The sequence below is a fragment of the Pyrus communis genome, chromosome 14, assembly GCF_963583255.1.
Source record: "Pyrus communis chromosome 14, drPyrComm1.1, whole genome shotgun sequence".
In the NCBI taxonomy this organism is placed as follows: domain Eukaryota; kingdom Viridiplantae; phylum Streptophyta; class Magnoliopsida; order Rosales; family Rosaceae; genus Pyrus; species Pyrus communis.
In genome coordinates, this window is record NC_084816.1 from 20,547,995 (window position 1) to 20,573,860 (window position 25,866).

General features: G+C 36.4%; 3 protein-coding genes and 1 long non-coding RNA gene across 4 annotated transcripts; 1 reads left to right on the top strand and 3 right to left on the bottom strand.

The window, feature by feature from the left end:
- Positions 1–594: 594 nt before the first annotated feature.
- On the bottom strand, positions 595–5,602 carry LOC137715282 (uncharacterized). Its single transcript, XM_068454550.1, has 13 exons — positions 5,117–5,602; positions 4,804–4,916; positions 4,647–4,703; positions 4,412–4,507; positions 4,264–4,334; positions 4,085–4,127; positions 3,557–3,637; positions 3,405–3,464; positions 3,022–3,069; positions 2,669–2,766; positions 2,462–2,510; positions 2,011–2,055; positions 595–1,552 (listed from the first exon to the last, which is right to left on the bottom strand). Exons 1-13 carry the CDS (start codon positions 5,484–5,486, stop codon positions 1,028–1,030), a joined length of 1,656 nt encoding a protein of 551 aa, XP_068310651.1. The 5' UTR covers positions 5,487–5,602; the 3' UTR covers positions 595–1,027.
- A 4,695-nt stretch (positions 5,603–10,297) lies between these two features.
- Positions 10,298–10,894, top strand: LOC137714542 (putative RING-H2 finger protein ATL19). Its single transcript, XM_068453735.1, has one exon. The coding sequence runs from the start codon at positions 10,298–10,300 to the stop codon at positions 10,892–10,894; it is 597 nt and encodes a 198-aa protein (XP_068309836.1).
- A 2,909-nt stretch (positions 10,895–13,803) lies between these two features.
- Positions 13,804–14,752, bottom strand: LOC137715002 (uncharacterized). The gene is made up of 4 exons (XR_011065499.1): positions 14,702–14,752; positions 14,454–14,516; positions 14,270–14,331; positions 13,804–13,891 (listed from the first exon to the last, which is right to left on the bottom strand). It is a non-coding gene; the product is annotated as an uncharacterized lncRNA (long non-coding RNA).
- Positions 14,753–24,634: 9,882 nt separating this feature from the next.
- Positions 24,635–25,503, bottom strand: LOC137714123 (translation initiation factor IF-1, chloroplastic-like). The gene has a single exon (XM_068453408.1). The coding sequence runs from the start codon at positions 25,454–25,456 to the stop codon at positions 24,917–24,919; it is 540 nt and encodes a 179-aa protein (XP_068309509.1). The 5' UTR covers positions 25,457–25,503; the 3' UTR covers positions 24,635–24,916.
- Between the last annotated feature and the right edge of the window lie 363 nt (positions 25,504–25,866).

Consider the following 25,866-nt stretch of genomic DNA (forward strand, 5'->3'; position numbering starts at 1 on the left):
ACTCTAGTATTTTTTCAGCAAGTTCCTCCATTCTGTTCATATTTTCTAGTTGTTAATATAGCATGGATCACGTGTTCTCGTGACATTGATTTTTATTTGGAATGTCATGTTTATTATTTAGAGTTTGTTTGATGACTTATTTTAGTTTTTAATTTTAATTCTCAGTTTAAAGTTTTCATTTTTTTAACAAAGCTGAAAATCTGAAACCCAACTTTTGAAAACTAAAAAAATTAGCTCTCCATTTTTTATTTCAAGTTTTTAACTGAGAATAGTTACCAAATAAGTTTTCAGATTAGAAAGAAGATAGAAATAAAAAGCAAAAGGTTAAAACAAAATTATTATCAAATAACCGCGTGAATTTTCAATCTGAATCCAAGCCCTTACCCGAATATAGATGTCGAGCCTAGGCCCTAGGTTACTAATGCCCAAGTGTAAAGTTCCAAGTCTCCAATATAGGGGTTAAAGTCTAAGGTCCAAAATTTGGGAGTTGATGCATAGAACAGGTTAGCAAGTAGAAAATTTCCTCACACCATTCTCCACCCAGTGGGATTGGTAATTTGGTACCCAAGATGAGATCATGTTCGGCAAGAGAAGTAACGGCGTTAAATTTATCTTTCCATTGAGTAAGAATTAACAACATAATATTAAGTTTCTGTTACATTTCCGAGCGAAAAGAAAAGGCAACTCAAAGGGCTACATGTTACACTCGGATCACTGCACCATGTCGAAAAATGAATAGTCTCCCCTGCAGAACATATTTCAATGTTCTGCATTGCGGGTATGGTAGGTAACTCATCGGAAGCTCAACACACGCCGGTTATGCATGTAAATGCTGTAAATGAGCAGTCAATGTCAGCACAGATAACAGAAGCCTAACTCAGTACTGCATTTCCATTCTGAGTGAACGGCAGCATGTTGCGTAGCATCTTTGGTCAATGAATGGCAAAGCTCATCGGACCTCCACTAGCAGTGGAAAAGAAAATCAGCCACCTCAAGAACATGGCAACTTACAGGCACGAGAAGGATTCTACCGAGTCCATGCACCACCATAAGGACCAAAACTATTGGCACCATCTTGGGAATGTCTCCGTCTCCTCATCTTCTTTTTTCTCTTGTCTTTCCTTGATCCATTTTCCTCATGCCTGCTCCTCTCTCTCCTTGAGCCATTTTCTTCATATCTGATCTTCTTCCCCACCTCCCCATATTCCTTGCCCTTCTTACCGGAATTTTCTTTAAAAGAAGCTTTTCTCTTTTTTCCTGATGATTGCCCACTGTCACCTGCAGCAGAATCATGTCCCCGTGGCAGGGGATCATCTCCATCATCAAATTGCCAATTGCCCAGTAACTCCTGTGGATCATGTTCTAGCTGAACTGGCTCCCCTGCTCCAGGAAGCAAGCTATTGAAAGTTACCATTCCAGGCCCCCCTTTGCGTTCCACCAACGCCGAATCAGGCCTAATTATAGTACCGAGAATGCTCCTGTTTGGCCCTAGGCCCATAATGACCTTAGGGTTTGTCAATGTAGTGTAAGCCATTGAAAAAGCTGATCTAATCTGAAACATATATAAAAAATGACGTGAGGGAGGAAATGATGGGAGGTGGAGTAAGTAAATGAGAGATCAGTAAATTATAAGATTTGGATTTGCAAGTGTTGCAAGCTAACTGTCTAACTGCTTGAAGCCAATGAAAATGCACTAGTACAAGTGTGCAACCATAAACATATGGCACTCAGGCACCTCAGACATGTATTAACTATAAACTGACATGTCTGCTCCAGAACCTTTGAGGCCTTATGGGCAACAAAGAGCAATGTATGCGAACTTTTGTGTAACTGCATGAGCACATGCACACACAAAAGATCTGTTTGACAAGTGCTACTGAACAACAATCGCTTAACCCGCAGCTGGTCATCAATCAAATCGACACTTTACATCATTAAACATTATAAAATGTATATTAAGGTACCCAGCGGAAAACTGGAGGGTGAGAGATCATAAATCATGCAAGCAACCTGAAAATAGTTGAAGGAGTTCTTCCCGACGTCATTCTCCGGTGCCTATATAATAAAACATAAAAAATGGTCAATTATATCTGAAGAAAGAAACAAGGATCATCACCCCTATTGATTTAAGTTCTTTCTGATCCCTGACGCTGTTCTGCAACAGGGCCCAGAGATGTGAAAGACTGTAATTTACTAAAACAGCAGGTTCACATAAAATTCATTATTTTTGACCATGTCAATCAACTTCCTTGCAAGCAAATAGTTAACTAGGGTAGGGATTAATCCAATTATTCGGAGGCCACCCTGGGAATGTCAAACTAGCATTACTTATACACATGCTAACTGGAAACAGAAAAAACCAAGCAGCACTTCAAAGAAAGAAGATAGCATAATTAATTAAGTGCTTTGATTTTTCCAGTCTCCTACAAAATAATCATTCAGAATGAAATCACGAACTCACCTGGGGGTCCTCAATGGCAAGAAGAAAAGGTCGTCCATTGGATAAGAACCTGAGAAAGGACCAATCAATTGCATCAGTCAGCTATAACTTTGATCAAAAGAAATAATCAAATTGTACATTAAAAAAAAAGCGAGAGAGAGAGAGAGAGAGAGAAGAATCTGAGAGAAAAATATCATCACTTTCTCAAGAAGGTTGTTTATTTTATACCCTTTTACACTCTTTTTGAAAAAGGTGCCTGCCCCATTGCACGATACACCAACATCTGAAGTGTTCAATTTGCGTCCATAAAAATCAAAGAAGTTTACCTATTTCAGAAACAAACAGATAAACGAAAACATAAGCAACAAACTCACTGAATTTCATATCCCTTAGACAAATCCTATACTGTGATACGAGGTTAAGAACTAGAACAATGAAGTGAATTCTATGGTCCACCAAATTCTGGTTACAGTTTACTACAAAACCTGGTTGCTGGGATAAAGTGCAAGTTATTTGACTTGTGATTTTAAGCAATAATAAAGGTCCAAAGTTTTCTTTCTACTTGATCTAGAAATACTTACCAAAAGAACTCCCAAGTTTTGTTCCGGAGGTCGACATTCCCTGAGGCTCTGTAGCATAAATTAATATATAAATCAGGGATGAAAAATTTACTAATCATGAGGAAGTTGATCTATTTATTTGAATTTCACAATTACAGAAGTTGTTAGTTGCTTATCTATCATCCAAACACAAGATCATATTTTGTGTAGCACTATTTCATTCAAATTTCAATAATTTCTCTTTGGATCTCATTTGCAATCTTAGGTTGATCCATTGTCTTCCACTGCAATACTCAATGAAGCAGCATGTTTACAGATCCAAACAAGAGCCATGCATTACAGATACATACAATGCAAGAAAGAATCGCATCAAATCTTAAAATGCATATTTAAGAATCACTCACATGCAACATTGCCATGATCATTGTAAGGAGAGCGTAGGAACCTAATCCACCAGAGTATACCTGCATGTGTTATCAGAATCTTGAATTAGCTCGCTGGAAAAAGAATAAAGAAAAAGAAAGACGACTTAATCTGTTAGACTGGAAAGTCATACCTCATTTAGCTCTCTCTGTTGTAAAAATACTTTCAAAATCAAACATAAAGGCCGCAAAGGAGGCCACTTAGATACTGCATCCTGAAAAGGGACCACAGGATAGTGTCAAAGGAGACTGGAGATAGTAAAGGTCTCTTGCTTTATATGTAACCTATATACTATAACTGATTCCTCACATAGCTTTTCTGTTTTTCTTTTACTAGGTGAAAGATATTGTTTGATATTCTCTGACTTTCCAACGTTTAACTTAGCAAATTAATAAAAATTTTAATTGCACAGCTTACCAAGTTATCATTTACTACTGCTTGCCACTCTTCTGTAATCTTCTTTCACTACAAACATTCTTATATAACTATTGTTCAAAATACCATAACTACATATGAAACCATATTAAACAGTGATCAAAGCACAAAGTTGCAAACGACAAGGTTAACATTGTCTAAAGGCACATAGCCAGGCTTTGATCTATATTAAAGAAACTACAATATTCTTTCAAATACATAGTAGATGACAGAATATGCAACAAACCTGAATGAATTCAGCAGCTTTTGGTCCACCTTCTATGTCAAAACTGTGAAGGAAGATATAAAATTATCAATTTACTTATTTGAACATGTCAATTAAGCTGAACCTATCACAGGCACTGCTTATCAATACATTGTAGTATTATTAAACCAAACTATATTGCCAAAGATAGAAGAGTAAACCTTATGTCGAATGCAATGCCACTTGTTTTCTCTACAAACTTAATAATGGGTACACGTGCCTTTCCAATCACCTGCGGAATCCACATAGAACAAATACAGAAGCTGAAGTTTGTCCGCAATAATATTTCAAATAAAACTTGAGGCACACCTGTATCCTTTTTGCCAATCCCATCTGTGACAATGCCCTAGAAAGGGCCTTCAATCCTTCCTGTGGTGTTTTGACGCCTGACCCCATAATGACAGCCTACGAGCAATACCAATCAACCAAATGTGTCACTTATATGGACACTTGAGCATGCATGATAGACAAGAATAACAAAATTCAAATGCAAATTCAAACTTCAGTTCCTAACTTATACTAGCATAAAGATCAACATACTTACATCAATATCACTAGCGGGAAGATATAACCCCGTCTTGAAGGACCCAAAAACTTCAACCTATAAAGCAACATTCATTGAACAACATTCACTGAACTTTTTCGTGCTTAAAATCACACACACCCGCACTTCTGCACCCAAACAAGAAAAAAGAAAGTACCTTGGACCGAGGAAATATATATTTGATAAGGTCCGAGACCCGTTTTACTGCTGCACTGCGTGCCTCTTGTTCTTCTGGAGTTGGAGACAGAAAATCACAGAAATCCACAATCTCTGCAATATCCAAAACAGATACACAAATCTGAAGTTACATATATACACCAGATTACAATTACACAATTTTCTCCTTAGAAATACATTGAATTTCTATACAAGTAAAAGAACCAAACAAAAAATATGAGCTTTCTTCTCCGTGTATAAGTACATATGTGTATGTATGTATGTATCCATGCAGTTAAAATTGCAGAAAGTACCTTTATGAAGCTGAAGCATAGGGCTCCTGAATTTGCAATGGCCGCGAAACCACCCGCTCTCGAGCTTCGGCTCTTGAGGAGCCGGCGTCGTGGGCTCGGATTGGTGAAGCGGCGGCCATGGCTCGGCTAGGCGGACAGAAGACGAGGAGGCACGAATTGGGTCGGGTTCATCGGCGGCAACGTCGAGGGAGAAGAAATCGGGGGCGGCAGTGTCGACAGGAGCGCATTGGGGAGTGGAGAGAGTAATTTCGTTGCGGAAAACGGAGTAGGGTTCGAGGTCCTCGGGCGGCGGCGGAGATTGGTTGGGGGTGGGAAGAGAGAGGGCGGGTAGGGTTTCGTAGAGAAAGCTTTGGGTCGGCGGCTCCTCCATGTTACAGTGGTGGATACGGCTGTACGGGAATTGGGGTTTGCGAATCTTGTGACTTGTGAGGGTTTATACTTTGTAAGCTGTAACCATGTTTCTTCTAACAACACAAAGAAACTTGAATATTAGTCAAATAATGATTCTGTTACGTACGGGAAATATGAAAAATTGGCGACAAAAGAAATACAATTTTTTTCTTTTCCGTCTGAACTTTTTTATTTTTTGTTTGAAAAATCTCGACAGCACAAAATAAATTTATTGATATACATATGAATTTTTTTGTCTATTAGACCCAATGTATTAAAAGGCGAAGGCGTGGACGAGCCGTTCCATGAATAATCCCGTCTAGAAGCGAGGCGAAGCCTTACAAGACCTTAAATAATAAGGGACCGCTAAGAAAAACAGGGAAACATGGGACTCTTGATGTTTTAAAAATAAAAGAAAAACAGATTTGGCTAAAACGATGTCGTTTTGAGTCAAGTCATTAAAAAAAAAATTTTAAGACTTGGCCAAGACGACATCGTTTTGGACCAAGTCTTTAAAAAAATAAAATTCCCTCCTCTTCTTCTTCGTTGTCGTCTTCCTCGTAAAGACGTCGCACACCCTGCAACCCTAAACCCAAATGACAGAGCCTTCGACTTCGATTTACCCAGACAACAGAGCATTTGACTTCGATTTGGATCGCGGATGGATCTGAGAATGATTGCCAACCACCTAGGCTCGCCTCAACCATGCCTCGGCGAGTTTTCACCCACTCCCACTGGGCAGAGGTGTTGTCACTCCCGCCCTGCCTCTAAAGCTGCTTAGGCGAGCCTTGGGGTGTGTCTTTTAAAACACTGATTAGACCCTTTTTTTTTTTTTTTTTTTTTTTTTTTTTTTTTGTCTAGTTCTCTTTGCTTCATACCCTTTAAAATCTACTCGAGTTCATCTCTTTACTTCTCCAGAAATAGGGAACCAAGTAAAATACACACAAGATAAACAAGATGGCTCACCAATCACTCGAGATGGGCGGCTTCAGTTGTTATTGAAGAGAAGATATTCCTACTTTTGTTGTTTCGACCACTTCGACCATACGGCCCATACACAAAAAATACGCCTAATGCACCCCTTCCCGCCGGCCCCATTTTTAGTCCCACCGAACGCCACTGTCTCTAGGTCCTACCCTCCTCTTTCTTTGCCGTAATCCGAGTTCCGGACATAAAAATGTCTCCTCCATGTAGCCTGAATTTACTTTTATTTCCAATTTAAAATAAAGGACTTGTACATGAAGTTAAATACAAAAATGGATTCTTGATTTATTTTTGATGTTCTTGTTTAATTTTTAAATCAATTGTATAATATAAGACAAGTAAAAATAAGAAATTTATTGTCACCTCATCTTGAGGTCAAATTAAGCACGTCATAAGTTTTTGGTTTTTGAATTAGTAGGGCATAGCACACAACCATTCCTCACATGTCAAAAAGTAAGATCATTAAAAAAACAATTTTTTTATCAAGCAATACCTATATATTAAAAAGGATATTAATGATAGATCTACTAAGCAGTAATGGTATAATCTTTCTAGTTTTTGGTTTTTACAAATTGTTCACCAAGAGGGATTTCCGGCAACAGAACTTGAACCTAGACTTTGATTTTGCAAAAAAAATGATCATTATCAACTCAATCAACCTTTGTTGGCGGTATAATCTTTAAATTGCTTCAACCATTGTGGCACTTAGAGGTGGGAATTATAAACTTATCAATCAAGTAAAATTACCTGACTTTAGTTCTTCAAGTACGATTAATTACCTAATTTAACTACTTCATCCCCAAAATTCTTACTCACAACGTCTCTAACTTCTACTGTTTGTTGTGTGCAACAATTTTTTCATTGAGTGACTTTCAAGTAGTTGCCTAACTTCAATTCTTCTAAAAATTACAAAGTTTTTGTTACCAAAATAATTATGTACAGTGCCAGCCCTGCCAGGTTATTCCTAGGACGCAAGGACTATTTTACATAGGCAAGTTATTTTCTAAAATTAGAATCCAAAACAAATGTAGGTGCAACTCCTCTTGCTGCACCATGTATATAATTTTTGCTGCTACAAATTTAAAAAAAAAAAGTGTTTAACCACAACATTAATCAAGTCGGGCGACGACGGATTATACTGTAGCTTCAGTGACGGAAAGTACTTACCCCTAAATCTGAAGCCGGAATTTGAACTTCTACGATGTCCTCCCCACTTGACCTCCCAATCGACAATCAAAGTTTGTTCACACAACCAATAGTCCTCGTGTACAACATGTTTTATGAAGCCTTCGTTTCGGAACCCGGTCCTCCTCTATTTTCAGAGCTTCCAACTAAGATCATTGCATGCATCTCAATAGTCGTTTTGTTATTCTTGATTTTCAATCACATTCTCAATGTGTCCCTTGCCTGGCTCCTAGAAATGATCCCAGAACATGACCTTGAGGGAGGAGACATCATTTACGGGCCTCGAATAAACACCATCGGTTCAAGTCCCCTTCGGATAGCTATAGCGCAAAATATGCAGCGGCTGGGAGTGATAAAGAGACTCATGCCGGATTTCGATGAAGGAAGAGGGCCGAGGCTTAGGGCTTTGAAGAAACTGCCACCATTAGTGAATTATGGAAGCTGTGAAATAAGATCATCAAGGTGTACTGCTTGTGCAATTTGTTTGGAGGATTTTGCAGATGGTGATTCATGTCAAATTTTTTCACTTTGTAACCACATTTTCCATTCGAATTGCATTGATAATTGGTTGATGAACAAGCCAACTTGCCCAGTTTGTCGAAACTGTATCATCAATGCATGACAAATTTATTTATTTTTTGAATTTTGAAAATTGTATGTTGTGAATCTGTCAAACAACTGTAAATACCAACATTCTTTCTAAGGCATGTTAACAGTTTGCAACCACTTTAACAAACACTTTAAGTCAAGCAACTACCCTAGTTTTGGGTTTTAAATGGAGCTTTGTTCATATATTCGATTCTTGGTTTGCAATCATATAATGAATTTAAATTAAGGGAAATTTTATTAGCACTTCAAAAATCTCATTTTGCACGTCAAACCTTCTATAATTGGAAATAAAAATACATTTGTGAGGAGTGAGATTTTTTGAATACTAATAACAGTTCTCTAAATTATTTAGATTAGTAATCAAGGCCTCCAATAAGGAAATGCGACGACTCTGTTTTGAACTATAACTTTCACAACAAACTATAAACCTTTTGATCTTAAAGTAGAAATACCAACATGTTATTTATACGAAATATGAAATACAGAAAATCTCAATATAGTGTTGAAAAATAAGAAAAATAAAGAGTTTATATTATGAAAAAAGGTATATCCTTTAGGAGGATATTACATGTTTTCTTGTACTTGTGTATTTAGGTTTACTTATTCAACTCCGACTTATTTATTTCCCTAGTGTATAAAAGGAAATTTCTAAATATTTTTTTAGTAATACTTGGCTACTTAATTAGTAATGAGTAGGAGCTCCTGCTTAAAACTGTTCATTGTCGATTTATAAAACTTCGTGTTTATGATTAGAATCGTTTATTTTATAAATCACTCTATAAAGATGGCATTTGCAAAAAAATAATTAAACTAAGGTAGTTTAGTCATTGAACTGTTTAAAGACAGATCAACGAAATTGATAAAATCATTACGAACCATTTATGTATTTGCTACAATAGATTGACTAAATGACCTTATTTTTATTTTTATTTATTTATTTATTTATTTATTTTTTGCAGAGATGATATTTACATAGTTATTCATAATATGAACAGTTCTAAACACAAGCACAAAATCCTGTGATTCGACATGAAAAGTTTTAAGTAGAAGTTCCTACTTATCTTTGAGTAGCCAAACATTGTTCATAATTTTTTAGCACATAACTAGAGGTCAAGGGTCATGGATTAGAGCTCATTACAGGAAAATTAAAACAACCCAATCCATTATCATAGCAAGATTTCAGAGAAACGGGTAAGCGAGTGATACTAACCACACTGATGCTATTTTCTAACTTGCATCTTACCACATCAACAATAAAGCAGGTGTGAGATTTTTATAACAAAAAATTGCGATGGTAGAACCAATCAGTATAAGACATATTTAATGGTTTTTTTTTTTTTTTTCACAATTTAGGATTATTGTATTCCTTTAGATCGTTAATACAAGTATATGCATGGTGTGTTAATTTCTAACACGAGTAAATTGAATTTTCACATGATAAACCAGTTTAATTAGTATTATATGAAGAAAAAAAAAATTAAAGAGTAATTAAATGTGTGATAGGTGAATGGGAATGATAAATATCACTAGCTAGAGTGGCCCTAATCCTACCAAATTGTGGTAAATAAAATTGTTAAGTTTCTAAACTCAAGTTTGCATCATCCTTCCTATAACTTAGACTTTAGTAATTTAGAATACCGTCCTTTAATAAAATAAAATAAGCTCCCAAAACGCGGTTTTTTTCTTTCTCTTAGTTAACATAGAAATTAACCGTACCCGAACAACGAATTTAACGATCTCCAACGTCTATACCTGTAACAAAGAGAAAATAACTAACCACTCCAGAAAAGGGGTAGAAACAGAGTTTCATGTTTATGTCATCAAAACAACTTGCTACTTTCTCTACTTGAAAATGTTTGTTTAAACCGCAAAATCTCGAATATAGGTCTAGCAGTTTTGCCGTTCAACAACTTCATAGACAAATACCAAGCAAAGCAAAGCATCCATGTTAGATTCCCAATCCTTCTTTGATCATAGATCGAGCAAACACTAGCAATCTCATTCTTCATCACCATGAACATGTTTGAAGCCATGAAGGTCGTCACCCCACCTCCTGTTTTTTCTCTTCTTTCTTTCATCAGCACGATAATTTTCGTATATGTCTGCATCATAGCATTCTCCATCATGCTTTTGTTGATCGTCATTGCCCTCCTTTACGTTATCTGTGAGTTTGTTTGGACGCCCTTTTACGAGAGGAGAAGTAATCCTGATCCCGAAGCCGAGGATCAACAACAATTATCTCGCCCAAACAACGGTGCAGCATGGAATGACCAAGCTACATTTTATCAAGCAGCTGTCCTTCATAATTTAAGGGTTTTGGAAATTTTGGACTCGATTGTTGAGGTTTTGGAGGAAAGAAGAGACGAAAGGCAGCAGCAAGTAAGGGAACAAGTTTTGGAGAGCAAAATGCCACCACCTATAGCTTATGGAAGCCAAGAAACTGAAATTAATTGCAAGGACTGTGTTATTTGCATGGAGGATTTTGAGAACGACCAATTGTGTCAAGTTTTTCCCTCATGCAATCATACGTTCCATGCCAATTGTATGAACACTTGGTTGAAGAAGAGCCTAACCTGCCCGATTTGTCGTAATTCTGTATTGGATTTATGAGGCAGCATAAATCTAGGTCAAAAAAATTGTAGATATACAAGAAGTTTAATCATTTATTGGTTCTCTTGTCGTCTTCAGCAAGATCCTACCATGGTGCCGGGCCGTTTCTTCCCTATGTCGGTAACTTTGAGGTAATGAAGTTGTGAAAGTAAAATGCGATGAAGGTTTTGGTTCTCCGGCGAGGTAAAGGACAGGATGGATGGTTGTTTGAAACAAAATAGGTTGTTTGGGGAAAGTTTTCAATGCCACTTAAGTACGAAGGTGGGTTCGAATAAGAATTTTCAAGGGGTTGTGTCTCAAAATGATGCATTTGGCGGCATCTCATGACTTACATGAAATGGAGAAACTGGCACCCTAGAATCGTAAATCAATCATGGGTCGAAAAGCAGAAAATTAAAACATATGGCGATGTGTAATTGGTTTGCAGCACTAAAGTGGCAGTGCCCCCTTTTATTTATGCAAGTCTCTATCCTAGAAGTAAGCCGCTACGTGTGATTGAGTTTTGATTTCGCTAGATTTTTCTTTTATGCCATGATCATGCTTGATTAGTATCTCACTTTTGAAAATGGATGTAAACATTTTCTCTTCAATCCCATATTGTTTGAAGAAAAAAGAAATTTTAAATGCAACACCTTTTGTTATTTGTTAATTTACTTGATACTTATGAGAATTCGTCCAACTAACGTGTAGGTTTTTGTGTTCAATTCCCAAAACAAAAATTAAAACAAAACATCTGTGTTTACCGAGATAAATTATTTGATTACTCCTTACTCATAGTGGATCATGATTTCTTTAAGGAAAATAATTTTTCTTTTTCCATGCACATCCATGCATGTTTTTGGCATTTGAATAAAATAAAATAAAAAATTAAGAGACAAAATTCAAAAAGTGTGCAAAAAAATAAAAAATAAAAAAAATAAAAAATAAAAACTATAGTGTATAGATATTACTAGAAAGTTTGCCCGCGTGTTGCTGCGAGATTATCAAATATATTGCAAGTATTGTATATAAATGTTACATAAGGGAACAAATATGTTGCAAGAATTGTGTGTAGAATTTATAAAACATGTGCCAAGTAATTGCATAAAATATATTGTTGTTACTTGTTCAAATTATAACAGCTTGTACAAACATGAGTTGGAAATTCACCTGCCTTAACTTCTCCACACTTTACACACATAGACCCTTATCTTTTTTGGTGGTTTAAAAGCTTGCAAATCACGGGAGGTTGTCCATTTTGTTACAAAGATGCAGAACCAAAATATATATTTTATCAAATTTCAAGAGCATAAATGGACATATTAAATTGTATGTAAAGAATGTATAGCAAAAAATCAAATAGCAAAAGAAATCTCAACATAACTCTACCACAACAATAAGAAATCTCAAATAGAAAAAATCTACCAACTACCATACGGATGATTTTTAAAATGAATAAAAGACTATCTTATTATGGAGAGCTTATACCTTTCACTTGTTTACTGTTCTTATGAGTTGCAAAACACAACCAACAAAAGAAAATCAAACAAACATCAAAAGAAAGGTCATGCCTAATAAGAAGGTTTCATTTATAATTATTTCTATTTCTACATAAATACGAATAAATTAAGCTCCCAATGATCTGCATAAACATTTGCAAGGCCCTCTTTTCTATTGATGGAAATGACTAAAACAGATTCCACCCATGTCTTAATGACATCAATTATGTGTTGAACCACCTAAATCGACTCAAATCACGGAAGAAAGGCAGTCATCAGCGTTCAAGCAAGTGAAGCAAAAAAGAAAAGGTAGGACATATGAACATTGTGATTTTGTACCATCACCTGGACAGTCTTGCCAACGTAAGGGCAGAGGACAAAAATGAATGAACTCAATTCTAATACGCTAAATGTTTACGGTATATACATCATGAAAGTCTTATGAATAACCAAATTATCTGAAGTTCAAGATATTGGATTAGCTACATACAAATTTGGAGACAAAACCAACAGATCTAGGCCTGTATAGCTTGTAGTGAATAATGTTATCAATTGTTCCAGTAGTGTCACCAATCTTAAAAGCTCTAGCTTAAATTCCTCCAACAATAGCTGGGCCAATGACAACCTGCAAAAGATACGATAATTAAAGTTAGTATCGCCAGTTCATTTTCCCAGGTTAGTGAAATTAAGATGACTTTGCGTTAATCGTGTAACCTTGTTGTTTGCCAATGCATATGCAATCAATTGCTTAGTGTCTGACTCAGGTATACCTTCAGCAATGATTGCCACAACTCTAATGGTTGGTTGCTTGAGAGCAGCTATGGAAGAAGTAGCAGCACTGCAAATATGTCAACATACATTCATCGTTAGGTACAACCATATAAGTTTTGCACTCCAAAACACTACTCATAGAATAATCACCGACCTTCTGTATGAAGCAAAGTTGATTAAGACATCAGCAGTAGGATGTGCGACGCATGATGCTTCAATGCTGCAACAGTTATCAATCCAAAGGTCAGACAATCTCGAAACAACAGATCAAGAATGGTAATCCGACTAATAACATGATTTGAATATATTGGATATGGAAAAGTAAGATTAACCAAGCATACATGCATATACATAACTATACAAAAGATGGCTTGCAGCCACGAAAGACGAAATCTAAGAAGAGGATGAGAGAATGACGACTTAGTTAGAGTGCACTGGCCACTATGGCGATTTCCTCTTGACCGAAATATAGCTTCTGAAATCCCTCTGAACCAGGGTTAATGATTCCAGCAACTGATGATGTCTCCCTCCCTATTACAAACCTCAGTTATTACATTTACATCTTTTTCAAAAACTAAAAACTATAAGTAAGATCAAGTTCGAAGTCAAAATTAGGAAATGAAACACACCGCAAAGGAAGTCAAAATCGAGTTAGAAGCACCTGATATATCTTGCCAGTGGTAATTTTGTTATCCCTATTAAGAGTCACATCTAGGAAGCGTTCATAGTTGCCCAGGTCCAAATCAACCTACAATTACAATTAAAGTTTAAACAAACTCAGCAGCATAAAGTTTAAAGATAAGACTAACACTCAACATGATACCAAGATATAATCCAGAAATAAATTAAAGATATGATTAAAATTATTTGTTCTAATCGAACATATTTTTCTAGTTTTCTTATCCAATTAGACAATTGCAGTTCCTAAAACAAAAAATAATTTGTAGAAAGAAAATTAGAAAATTCGAACTTGATAACAGTTTACCTTAAGAAACCCAATGACCGAGTAACAGCAACAACAACATTGAGACATAATTTGGTAAATATATATGGTGGACAAATTTAACAACTCTAGAACTGTTAACAAAGCTTCAACCAATACAACATAAATCAAATCAATATATACCTGCATATCCTGAGTCCGAATTGTAACCTCGTGCCCTGCAATGTCTTGGTGAGTGACTCCTGCTTAAAATCCAAACAAAACAAATTTTGTAATTTCAGTTTCCAACACATTTAACTTTTACAACACACAAAAAATCAAAACTTTCATCATTAGAAAACCAAAAGGAAAACTTGAAATTATATACCTGAAGCACAAATGGTTTGCAAACGCATATACAAAATTTCCAAAAAACAAAGACAAACATTTCCTGAAATGAAAAGAAAAGCAAATCATAGAGCCAAACCAAGAATCCGAACATAGAAATAAAACCCCCAAAGTTATGAAAACAAAATTTAAATGCAAGACACATCTGCAAACAGAAGACCACCCCAAAAAATTTTAAATATTGTTTGACAAAAAGCCCAAAAGAAAAAGTAGATTTTATATACAAACCTTGAACACAAAGGGCTTGCAAAGTTGCACATGAAATCCCCAAAATTGGGATGGACATGAGCGTTTTCTGAAACTAAATAAGTGCACATATCAAACCCCCAAAATGAAAAAGAAAAGAAAATTGAAGACAAAATCCATTAAATCAGATACACTGGAAAAAAAGCAAAACTCACTGGAAGAACACTACCGTGGAAGAGAAAAAAAAGCTAGGTTTGAAAATAAACAGAAGGTGAGAATGGAGAGAAAGAAGTGAACAGAAAGAAAAAGCTAAGAAGTGGTTGGATACGGAACAATAGAAAAGTAGAAATGGGTATGGTAAACAGAACAAAAAGCAAACCTCACGATGACCAACACGTGGTAAGAAAGGCCCTAGTTCCCCTAACTTTTCCAGCCTCATTCCGTTAAATTCACGGAGGCAGATTGTCTGCCCTCCTGTTTGAGTGTCATTCTCATAACCTCCTATTTTGTGCGGTCAAAATTAAGCCACGTCAACATTTTATATTGATTTTTTTATAAAGATAATAAGACAAAAAACAATAGAAATATAAAATGTTGATGTGGCTTAACCGTGATCGCACAAATAGAAGGGGATGAGAATGGCACCCAAATAGGATGGCAGACAATCTGCCTCCTAAATTCACTGTGTATCACATTTTTTTAATATTTTTTTGGTCTTCCCACCAGCTATACATGGGTTTAAAAAATTAAGAAGATATAAATTTTTATTGTTTGTTGTGCCACAAACCATGCGGCCCGGTTTTAATCACATTTTTTTTGTCTTCCGAGCAGCTATACATGGGTTTAAAAAATTAAGAAGTTATAAATTTTTATTGTTTGTTGTGCCACAAACCACGTGGCCCGGTTTTAATCACATTTTTTTGTCTTCCTACTAGCTATACATGGGTTTAAAGAATTAAGAAAAGACTAAAAGAAAGACTCCACAAATGGAGAAACGGGTGAATTGAAAGGGCAAATTCGGGATTTTACTGTACAAAAAAGACAAAAAGTAATGGCTGAAGACTAACTTTAGGGGCATTTTGGTCCTCACACTACCCTATAACAGTGCCACCCGAGCCATGCTAGGTAAACAATCAGGAAAGTTTCTAGGCAATCAGTTCCTAACTAGAAATTTGATTTCAAGTTCTGACTGATTGCTTTCTTTCTTCTTAGTCCTCCAGGTGAGAATAATGACAAAGAAAATGACAGGGAGATTGCATGATATGAGATACTTTTGCTCCCATCCCTGATGATATGAGATATTCTTGCTCTAGAGTGACTTATTTGAAAAGGTATTCTCGGAGAGGAAGAAAACTGAGTATTTCGAGATGCTTTGTTGAAGATGCATTCTCGGAGAGGAAGAAGAGTTAGATATTTTTGTAGGTTTGCCTTGTTATGGAAGATAGAGGTCGACATATATAGGGATTTCCCAATAACAGGTAATGGTGTTGTGCCTTTACTCTTGTCAGCAACTGTGGTGTAATTAGAACAGTAAGATTCACGCGTTTTCAATTTTATCAGAGATCTTTGACAAATTTGCATGTGATATCCAAAAGCTGAGATTGTGTCTAAGAAATGTTAACGAACTTTATCCTGAAAATCTGGCTTTTGAAATTCGGAGAGCTGTGTCATTTCGATTTTTGAACAAGTGGCCATGTTGCTTCTTCTTTTATAGAGGCATTAATTGAGCTCAAAATGTATGCTCGAAAAACTGCTGCATGTAGAATTTTTCCTTTCTTGCACTTTTGAGATTTTATCTGACCTCATTTTTCCTTCATCATTTCTGAAAAATGGCTTGTCCATCTAACATTTGCTTAGATTTGAGCCTTAAGAGTGGTTCATACGAGCCACGTCAGGATAATATATAGCGTCCACCCTTCTTATCTTTTAATGGTCCTCTTATGGTTAGGGACTCTGTGATAAAGAATGACCTAACCACTAGAGTGGTAGCTAGGAATCTTCTCACTCCTAAGGATAACAGAATCCTTTCAAATTGGTTTGATGAATCGGCCGTTCAAGATTCATTGGCTCTGAGTATTCAATGTGCGCGCTCTGTTTCTAATATGGGCCAACACCTACTTGTTCAAACTCACCAAGTTGAATCATTGATGGCTGAGGTGGCAAGTTTTAAACAAGAGATTAAAGGGCTCAAGCATGAAAATAGAGTGCTACACATGATTGCAAATAATTACTCGACGAGCATGAAAAGAAAGCTCGACCAGCTATTGGAATCCGAAGGTCGGACTCAAAATGACAATCAGGGGTTCAAGTCTTTATTCCAAAGACACCCATTGTCTTAGCCGTCTGAAGTTTCACCAAGTACTAAGGTTCCAAATAATCAACCTCTAGTGCCTTACCCTTCTGGGGTACTTCCGAGTACTGAGACTTCACATGAGCAACCTTTGTGAAGGTTCCCTTCTGTTTTTTTGTTTTAACTCATGTGTATGTAATTTCTCAGAGATATTAATAGATAAGCTTTATTTCATTCAATGTATTGTGTCAAATACAATAAAGCATATACTTCACTAAGATGTGGTACTTCTGGACCAAATATCAATTTATCTTTACCTTCACGAAGATAAATGATCATTCTTAGTGTCTAAATAATTTGAGTATTCAACTCATAATCTTCAATCCATATGATTCTTTATAAACATCATGGATAAGATTCATGTTGACATATTGTTTGATTCTGCAATTTGAGACATTATCTCTCTTAGTACTTTATAAACTTTCTAAACTCTTCAGGAGTCTAAATCTAATATTATTGACTCTTGCAAGAGATTTTAGTATGTTACAACAATATCATAATGATAGTACTCACTAATGCAATTTATACCATCCATTGGTATTTAAGTACATATTTTATGCTTTACCCTTCCACGGTTTTCTTCAAGCAATCTAAATTTTTCAGGGATTTTCTACACTTCATGATACATTTTCCTTTGGAATTTATACAGAGCAACTTGCTTCCATGTATATTTGAGGGATTTACTTATGGAGATATGATGTGGGAGACTCATAGCCCTTCGTAGATAATTCTCCATTCATATGAACTTGTTTATAAGAGCATAATTTCAAGTTTCAAGTTTCAATTAGTAACCTTGTGTCATATCATGTGAGTGTAATTCACTGTATTACAAATGCTCATATGTAACCTCATTTAGTTTAACATCTTTTGACTATTTGTATTACATACACGCAACAGTTATGCTTTGGGAATGTCATAGTTCAGCAGTGTCATATTCTTCTTCTTTCGAAGTACTGAACCTTTTAAATTTAAGGGTCTGCCACGCTTTAGGCATGTAACAAATTTGTTACCACATTATTTTGTCCAACAAGAACATCAATTCATGTAGGCACATTTGCAATAAGTATATGTGATTTTATTACTTTCGTTGCATCATTAAATGCATCTGGCATTTGATTTGCATATCGTTGCATCATTCAATTATTCTCACTTTGTTTTTATATTGATTGCTTCATGAATCAAAATAAGACAATTTCTCTGTGTTCTTCTGGAATGATATTTTCTCATCATTCTTCTGGAACAATGTTATTTTCTTCTCCTAATGGCGGGAAAGCTGTCTTATCAAAATCCTAGTCTGCAAGCCGCGCAGTAAACATATTCCCAGTCAAGGGTTTCAAATATTGAATGATAGATGGTGTTCAACATCAATGCTTAATTGGCGATGATGCCTCATTTTAGTATGTTGTGGCAGTGCAATAGGCACATAGATAACACAACCAAAAACACTTAAATGTATAATGTTTGGCTGATTCCTAAACACAAGTTGTACTGAGAAATATTAAAGGTTGGTAATAGGTCTCAATCGAACTAATAATGCATCATGCAAAATAGCATGTACCCATGTAAAAACTGGTAATTTTGTTTTCATGAGCATAGAGCGGGTAATCAATTTCATCCGCTTAATAAAGGCTTCTGCTAAACCATTTTGAGTATAGACATAAGGAACTTCTGGTCCTTATTTAATGGTCTGTAGACTAAAACTCTTATGGCCTTTGTTATAATTAAGTTAAGGCACTGCGGCACTTCAAACTTAAGTACTCATCAAGGAACTTTATGTCCTAATCTTGAGGATCAAGGGACTTCATGCCCGATCTTTTTGTATGATAGAACTTCAAGTCCAATCATTTTTATATGATGAGGATCAAGAAACTGCAGGTTCTGATCTAATCAAGGAGTTTCGGGTCCTTGTTGTACTCATCATAACAAAAAAGAAGTACAATAAGTAAATTAAAGATATAGGCGGTAATTCTAGCCATTGTGAATAAATTGCATTCAAGTAAATAAAGTTTGTGACAAGGGCTTTAATTCAGCACCATTCACATAAATCAAAACTTAAAGCAGTAGGCGGTAAAACCGTCCGTGATAAATAAATTGCTTTAAAGTAAATAGAACTTGTGATAGGGCTTTTAAACCAACACTATTCACATAAATAAATATATATTTTTCCTTCTTTCTTTTCAGATGGTACAACACCATCCAAAAAGCCTTTACTTTTTATTATTATTCTTATTCATTCACATGATGCACCATTCCAAAACAAACCTTTGGTTTTATTCCTTTTATTTTATTTATTTTATTATCTAGATGGTGTAGATGCACTAGGAACCAAAACCTTTTGTTTCTTTCTTTTTCAAATGGTGTCGTGCACTATTGACTTTTTTAGATGGTGCCATACATATTCCATAAACTTCAACCCCTCCCACCCTTTTTTTTTCTTTATCTGTCTCTACCAGTCTCGAAACCCAGGGCCAGCTGGGTTGTTGTAGAGGTCACACAAAACCAATTCAATCCAAAAAAGCTACTAGAGACTAGCGTTGTTCTTACATGGCCCAAAGAACATGACATCGTGAAGCAAGAACCTCTTTATAAGGACATAGATGACAGCAGAGTTAATGGAGGCACAAGAGAGGGAGGCCTGTGTGGAGTCAGTCATGCCACCACCATCTCAGATAACCGAGTATTCATAGGAGTTCTCGAGATCTGTCGAAAATGACTCGATCTAGGTTTCTAAGTCTTATGAGATTCTTCTGGATCTCTGGAAACTAGTTGTCAAGTACGAGTTTTCTTATCTCATGACGACTACAGGTCATTGTAAATTTCAATTCTAACAAGAATTCGGTGGAACGCTTCTGGCGCGATGGGAAAGATGAAAAATGGGCATACCTTTGCTTGTTTTGATGCACCTTTGTTTGTCTGTAAGATCTCTCCATCTCTTTTGTCCACGAGAGAAAGACGAGATTGCAGGTCTAGCAGGGATAAAGATCATCACATCAACTATTAAAGTAATAAAAGAAAAAGTGATAAAAGAAAGGTTGACGGATTTTTGTGACAAGATGTTCTTCCCTGTTTGCCGTGTCTAGCTTGCCATCTCTACTCTGATTTTTATTTATTTATTTTTTTTTTTTTTTGTGCTACTTCTTAAATCTAAACTGTTCCTAGTACCACAAGTTCAACTTGTGTTTATTCGAATTTATGGCGTTATTCTTTCCACTGACATGAGAGCTTCTCGTGTTAATAACGTGTTGTAAAACTGACGGTGTGTGCAGTGGAATAAATAAACAAGACACAAAATTTACGAGGTTCCTCTACAGTCAGTGTGACTGGAGTACGTCTTCGGGACAACAGTGGTGTTTTCATTATAATCTGGAATAATAAGATTACAAAGATAACTCTTTCTATTATCTCATCTCTTCTTCCTCTCTTCTTTCTTCCTTTACCAGCCATATGTCTATCTGTGTATATTTGCTTTCCTTATTCTCATCCATTTTATATACAAGGCTTTAGACAAAGTTGTGGTGGGATGAACAGTGGATTGGTAATGGGATAGGTGGCCATCCACAATGAATGGCCTGTGAATTACAACAAAACCATATATATATATATATATATATATTATATGTATAAATCTCAAACTTTTGATGACTTTTGAAAAGACAAAAAGTAGTGGGTGGTTTCATAATTCAAAACCGTGTGCCACTTCACCTCTTTCACATTCTCAAAGGTGGAGTCACAGATCATCACACCTCTTTGACCCTTTGAAAATTGAAAAACCCTTTATATTACACCTTTTCGCTTAGCCTTTCCAGGACCTTTTCAGAGCTTCAAACTGAATCAATGGATCTGCAGCTCGCGCCATTTTAGATTAAATGTCAAATACCTTCTCTTTCTCTCTCTCTCTCTCTCTCTCTCTCTCTCTCTCTCATTTATTCACAGATAGCAAGCTGTAGAAGATCGTCGAGGCTTTGTTGCTATGTAAGTTTCAGATTTGTTGCGAGAGTTGCAGCAAGTTTGTGATTTGCAACCGCCTAGCGCCGCCTAGAGCACCTAGCGAGCGCCTAGGCAGCCGCCTAAATCCTCCCCGCCTTGAGTAACCGCTTTGGCCTAAATCGAGTCAGGGCTCCGCCACCCAGTGCCTAGGTGGCTGCCTAGGCCGATTTTTAGAACACTGTCTCTCACTGATGCAACCAACCTGCTCTCATATCATGAAGAAGTTGGAGTTTGACCATAAAATCAAATGGCAATATGGGGAGTAGCCCAACCTCTTATAAACCCTTGCAAGGTTTATCCTTTCACCGATGTGATACTTTTTTACCTTCACATCCTCACAAATGCCAAGTATCATTATACAATTGGCGAAAGAATATATTTTTCAGTGTCTGCTTAACTTATGTCTATGACAAGTAAATACCAACTTGTTTGTAATACATGGAAAAATCTGTCGTTAGTAACATGTTGTTTCCTGATTGGAGATGACTCAATTTCAGTTCTCCATTATCTTCCTTAATTGAGGTTATAAGTTCCTGTCCCAACCTTGACTAATTATTGTACCTACCAATGCCATGATTCTTAATTTCGTATTAGGTGAATTTCTAGTTAGCAAATTCGTACAAGTACTTATATAATTTTTCGTAACACTTTTTTTACACGTTTTAATGATTTGTTAAATTATATGTTTATTAAAACTTTAAAGTACATACATATATTATACACATACATATGTACTTTTCACATTTATAAAACACGTTATTTTGACATATTTTTCAATAATACGTATAAAATTCAAATATTCTATATGCATTTTTAACACATTATTTAAAAAATATTAAAATTAAAAAAAAAAGGGAAATTTTTTATAGTATTTTTCTGCAAAGTTGTCGAATAATGCATTTACACATACTGGTTGAGGTCATTTAATTTTCTGCCTGAACACTCAATTTCTACTCATTATCACTTTTCGCCAATTAGATACGGAATTCAAAGTAACTAATTAGATAGATTTACGCTAAAACTAATAAATTGACATACGGATAAAACTCAACAAGAAACTGAATAGTAAAAGTGTTGGTTATAAAATAACTTCTTCTCACAACATGCAGGTAGGCACCCGTGGTCACCCAACTGCAAAGCCATTACCGGCAGTAATAAAATAAATTTCACCTCCACCGTTACCCTGTTGGTTAAAAAAAAAAAAAAAAAAAAAAAAAACAGGTAAAAAAAGAAATGCACCACCATTTTTGGAATTCATCCAGAACAAAGAAGAGTTGGGTTTGGAGTGTCCTGCTCTACCTTGACGTTAATTAGTTGCATAACAAAAACAATAATTCCCAGAAGGGTTCGGCAGCTCTGGCACAACAACTTCATGGAAGAACTAAAGCCAAACAAGAAACCAAAAATTCTGCAGGGCTACGAGGCCCCCACTTTTTCGTGTTCGTCATCATGAACACTATGATTTCTAATCCCAATATTCTTCATCAATCTTCTCACAATCATCTCAGTTTTTTATTGTGCATTTTTGCGCTCGGAATAGTAGTAGGTTTCTTGTTTCTTCTAGGCCAAGCAAGATTCACGAATCTCAGCCGCCTTGTAGTTTGGATCCGCAACTTAGCGCTCTGCGGTGCGACTTTGTTTCTCATTGCCTTGATGCATCCCATTATTGGAATCATATTTTCTTGGCTTCCAAACAGAAGCCATAGCGATCGCGAATTTGAAGGAGCAGACGAGTCTCACCACCATCATGATCAAGACACATTACCACAAGCACCTGCGCAAGATATTGCAACGTTGTTCCACATGGTGTTAATAGAAGTGCTCGATAGAGTTTGGGAGGACTTGGTGATGGAGGAGGGGCCAGAACAAATGCCTCAAGCTCTCCAAGTTCAAGCCCTAGAGGCCCTCCCACCGCCTTTGACGTACTGCAAAGGCAGCAGGGACATAACATCGAGTTGCTGCAGTGACCGGTGTACCATTTGCTTGGAGGATTATATGGACGGCGAGTCTTGTCGTATCTTCGCGTGCAAACACATGTTTCATTCCAATTGTATTGATCATTGGTTAAAGAATCATCTAACTTGCCCAGTTTGTCGAAACTCTGTTGTAGATATCTGACATTGTAATTCACTTTCTTGTATAAATAACACAGAATTTCAAACGTAGTTGCTTTATGAACAAGTAACTATTTTCCAGAGGAAAACTTCTTTTATGCCATCAAATAATAGCATGCCTGCGTTTGGTTTTTGAGATTGGATAGTTATATTCAAGGTAGGGTGAAGGAAGAAATACAAAGAAATTTTGTTGAGTTAAAAGGTAGAAGACAAATTACTAGTAAATGAAACTTATCTCTTGCAATTCTTATTCAAAAAATGAAAGGATTAGAAGAGGTAAGTTTCCGACATAATGATAAGACCCACATTTCATTTGATGATATAGGCAAACTGAAGAAAATAGTGGCACGGATTTCCATTCGGAAGAGTAGAAATTTTCACCTATGTGTATGCAACTCATGATACACGTGGACGGACTAGGATCCTCACCAGATCCTTTTCATGAGGATCCTTGGGATCAAATAATTTTAGCCGTTCACGTAAAACCGTGCGGCTGAGATTACTCTTCCTTTCAACTTTCTTCCCATTCTCTCTCCACAGGACCGTAACATTCTTGCCTTCTCTCCGGCGGTGATCGAGATTCTCTATCAGCATCAAAGGACCAAATCCACGTCCCATAAAAATTTCCACCACTCACTCGAAAGCGCAACCTTAGCCATCCAGTCGAAACTCTCGATTTAGTCTCCATTGGAGTAGAACTCGGAAGTTTTTGGAGAAATAAAATTTCTAATTATTTGGTTATGTTCTCAATCATAGATATACCTCCCCCCCCCCCCCCCCTCTCTTGCTGTTGAATCTTGACTGTAGGGGGTGTTGCGTTTGCCACTTGGATTTGTAAGCAGAGGACTCTGAAAATGGTGGATTTGGGTGGACTAAGAAAAAGGTGAAGTTGAAGCTTCATAACAAATCCATGGTCGTGTTCACCATAGAGATGCAGCGTGAGGGAGAGAGTTCTCAGCAGTGGAAGAATATTGACTAGAAGGCTGATAGAAAATCTCGATTGCCACCGACGAAGAAGGCAAGAATGTTGAAGAGAAGGAGAGAGCGATAAAGTTGAGAGGAAGACTCATCTCAGCCGCACATTTTACATAAACGCTAAGATGATTTAATCCCAAGGATCCCCAAGGAATGGATCCGAAGAGGATCCTAACGTGGACAATGGAAGTGTTGACATAATTTCGTAGAGTCACAAGATTGTCTTGCTGCTTGAGACTTTCTTTTCAACTTAATGTGTTTCAGGTTTAAATTCTTCTCCCTCTTCTTAATGTAATGTAGAACATGATTTGTACTCGAAAAAACTTCATATAGAGTCATATTACGGGAGTGAGAGGTGTAATGACTAATTTTTAGTAATAATAACAATTGTCTAAAACTATCATAAACTCTAATGACATTAAGCATGTAATTCTTTTTGGTGTTTTTTTTTTTTTTTGGGGATAAAAAGTGATATATCTAATTCTTTTTGTTGCTAATGTGTTTTACCATAAAATTAGCTATTCTTTTTCTTCCGAAATCAAACTTTATTCTTTAAAATATGATCATATGTCAATAATCATTTAGTCTAATGGCGTTCGTTCTCTCCCTTTGTTGAAAAAGGTTATTAGCTCAAAATTCATTAACGACAATTGTTAACTAATACAAAACAGGGAATCCGAATCACAGATTTCACTGACCAACCTCAAATTACATAACACAACACAATTTCTAAACATTCACATTGCTTAACACAAATGTTTCAGTGTCACTTGCAACAAAAATTATAAAAAATAAAAAATAAAAAGAAAAAGGAAAAAAAAATCAAATAAATTAGTTTAGGGAGGAAGAGTCCATAGGATCCTTCCTGGATTGATTTTTCTTTTCGGAGTTCTTCATCTTTCTTTTGCTTGAGTCGTCATCCTGTTTATATCTGAAAACAATACGACCTCTCGTGATGTCGTACCGACTGACTTCAACCTTAACTCTGTCGCCGATCAAAATTCGAATGAATTTCTTTCGGATTTTCCCAGAAATGTAGCCGATGATGGTGTCCCCGTTGTCTAATCGAATTCGAAACATACCGTTGGGGAGTGACTCCGTCACCATCCCTTCTTGGCTGAACTTCTGTTCGTCCACTCCCGGCGATTTGCTCGCGGCGACAACGTTCGAAAACCGTATGGTGCTGAAGAGGAGGTGGTTTCCGACCGGACAGTGCCTGCTGGTGTTGATGTTGATGTGGAGATGGAACTGGGGTTTTTGGACTGGTTGGAAATTGAGAGTTGATGGGGTGAGGGTTAGGGTTTTGGAGTGGGGAGGGGGAGTGTGGTGGAGGATTGGGTGGCGGAGGGAGGATGATGGCGAGGTTAACATGGCCTTTGGTGGTGGTGGTGTTCTCTTTTGGTGTCTGTTATGTGGGTGGAGACAGAGAAGGGGAGGAGGTAAAGGGATTGGCTTTGGGCTTTTTGAGGATTGTATTGAGTAAATATTGTTTACGAGCGTGAATATGTAATTCATAATTTTGGGTCCCATATGCTGATCTTGCTGACAACCTTGGCAATAACATTTTGTTTCGGATAATGTTAGGACGATCAAATTTATAAAGAAAATAATATCATTAATAGAAAATAAACACATTAATCAACATTTAAGTAATAAATCCAATCATCAACATCCACATCATTTGATTTACAAAATTTGATTTAGAAATTTGGTCTCCCTAGTACTATTTGTACGTTTCTTCCACTCAACTTGAGATTTGCTTTCAAGGAGATTTAGGGTGA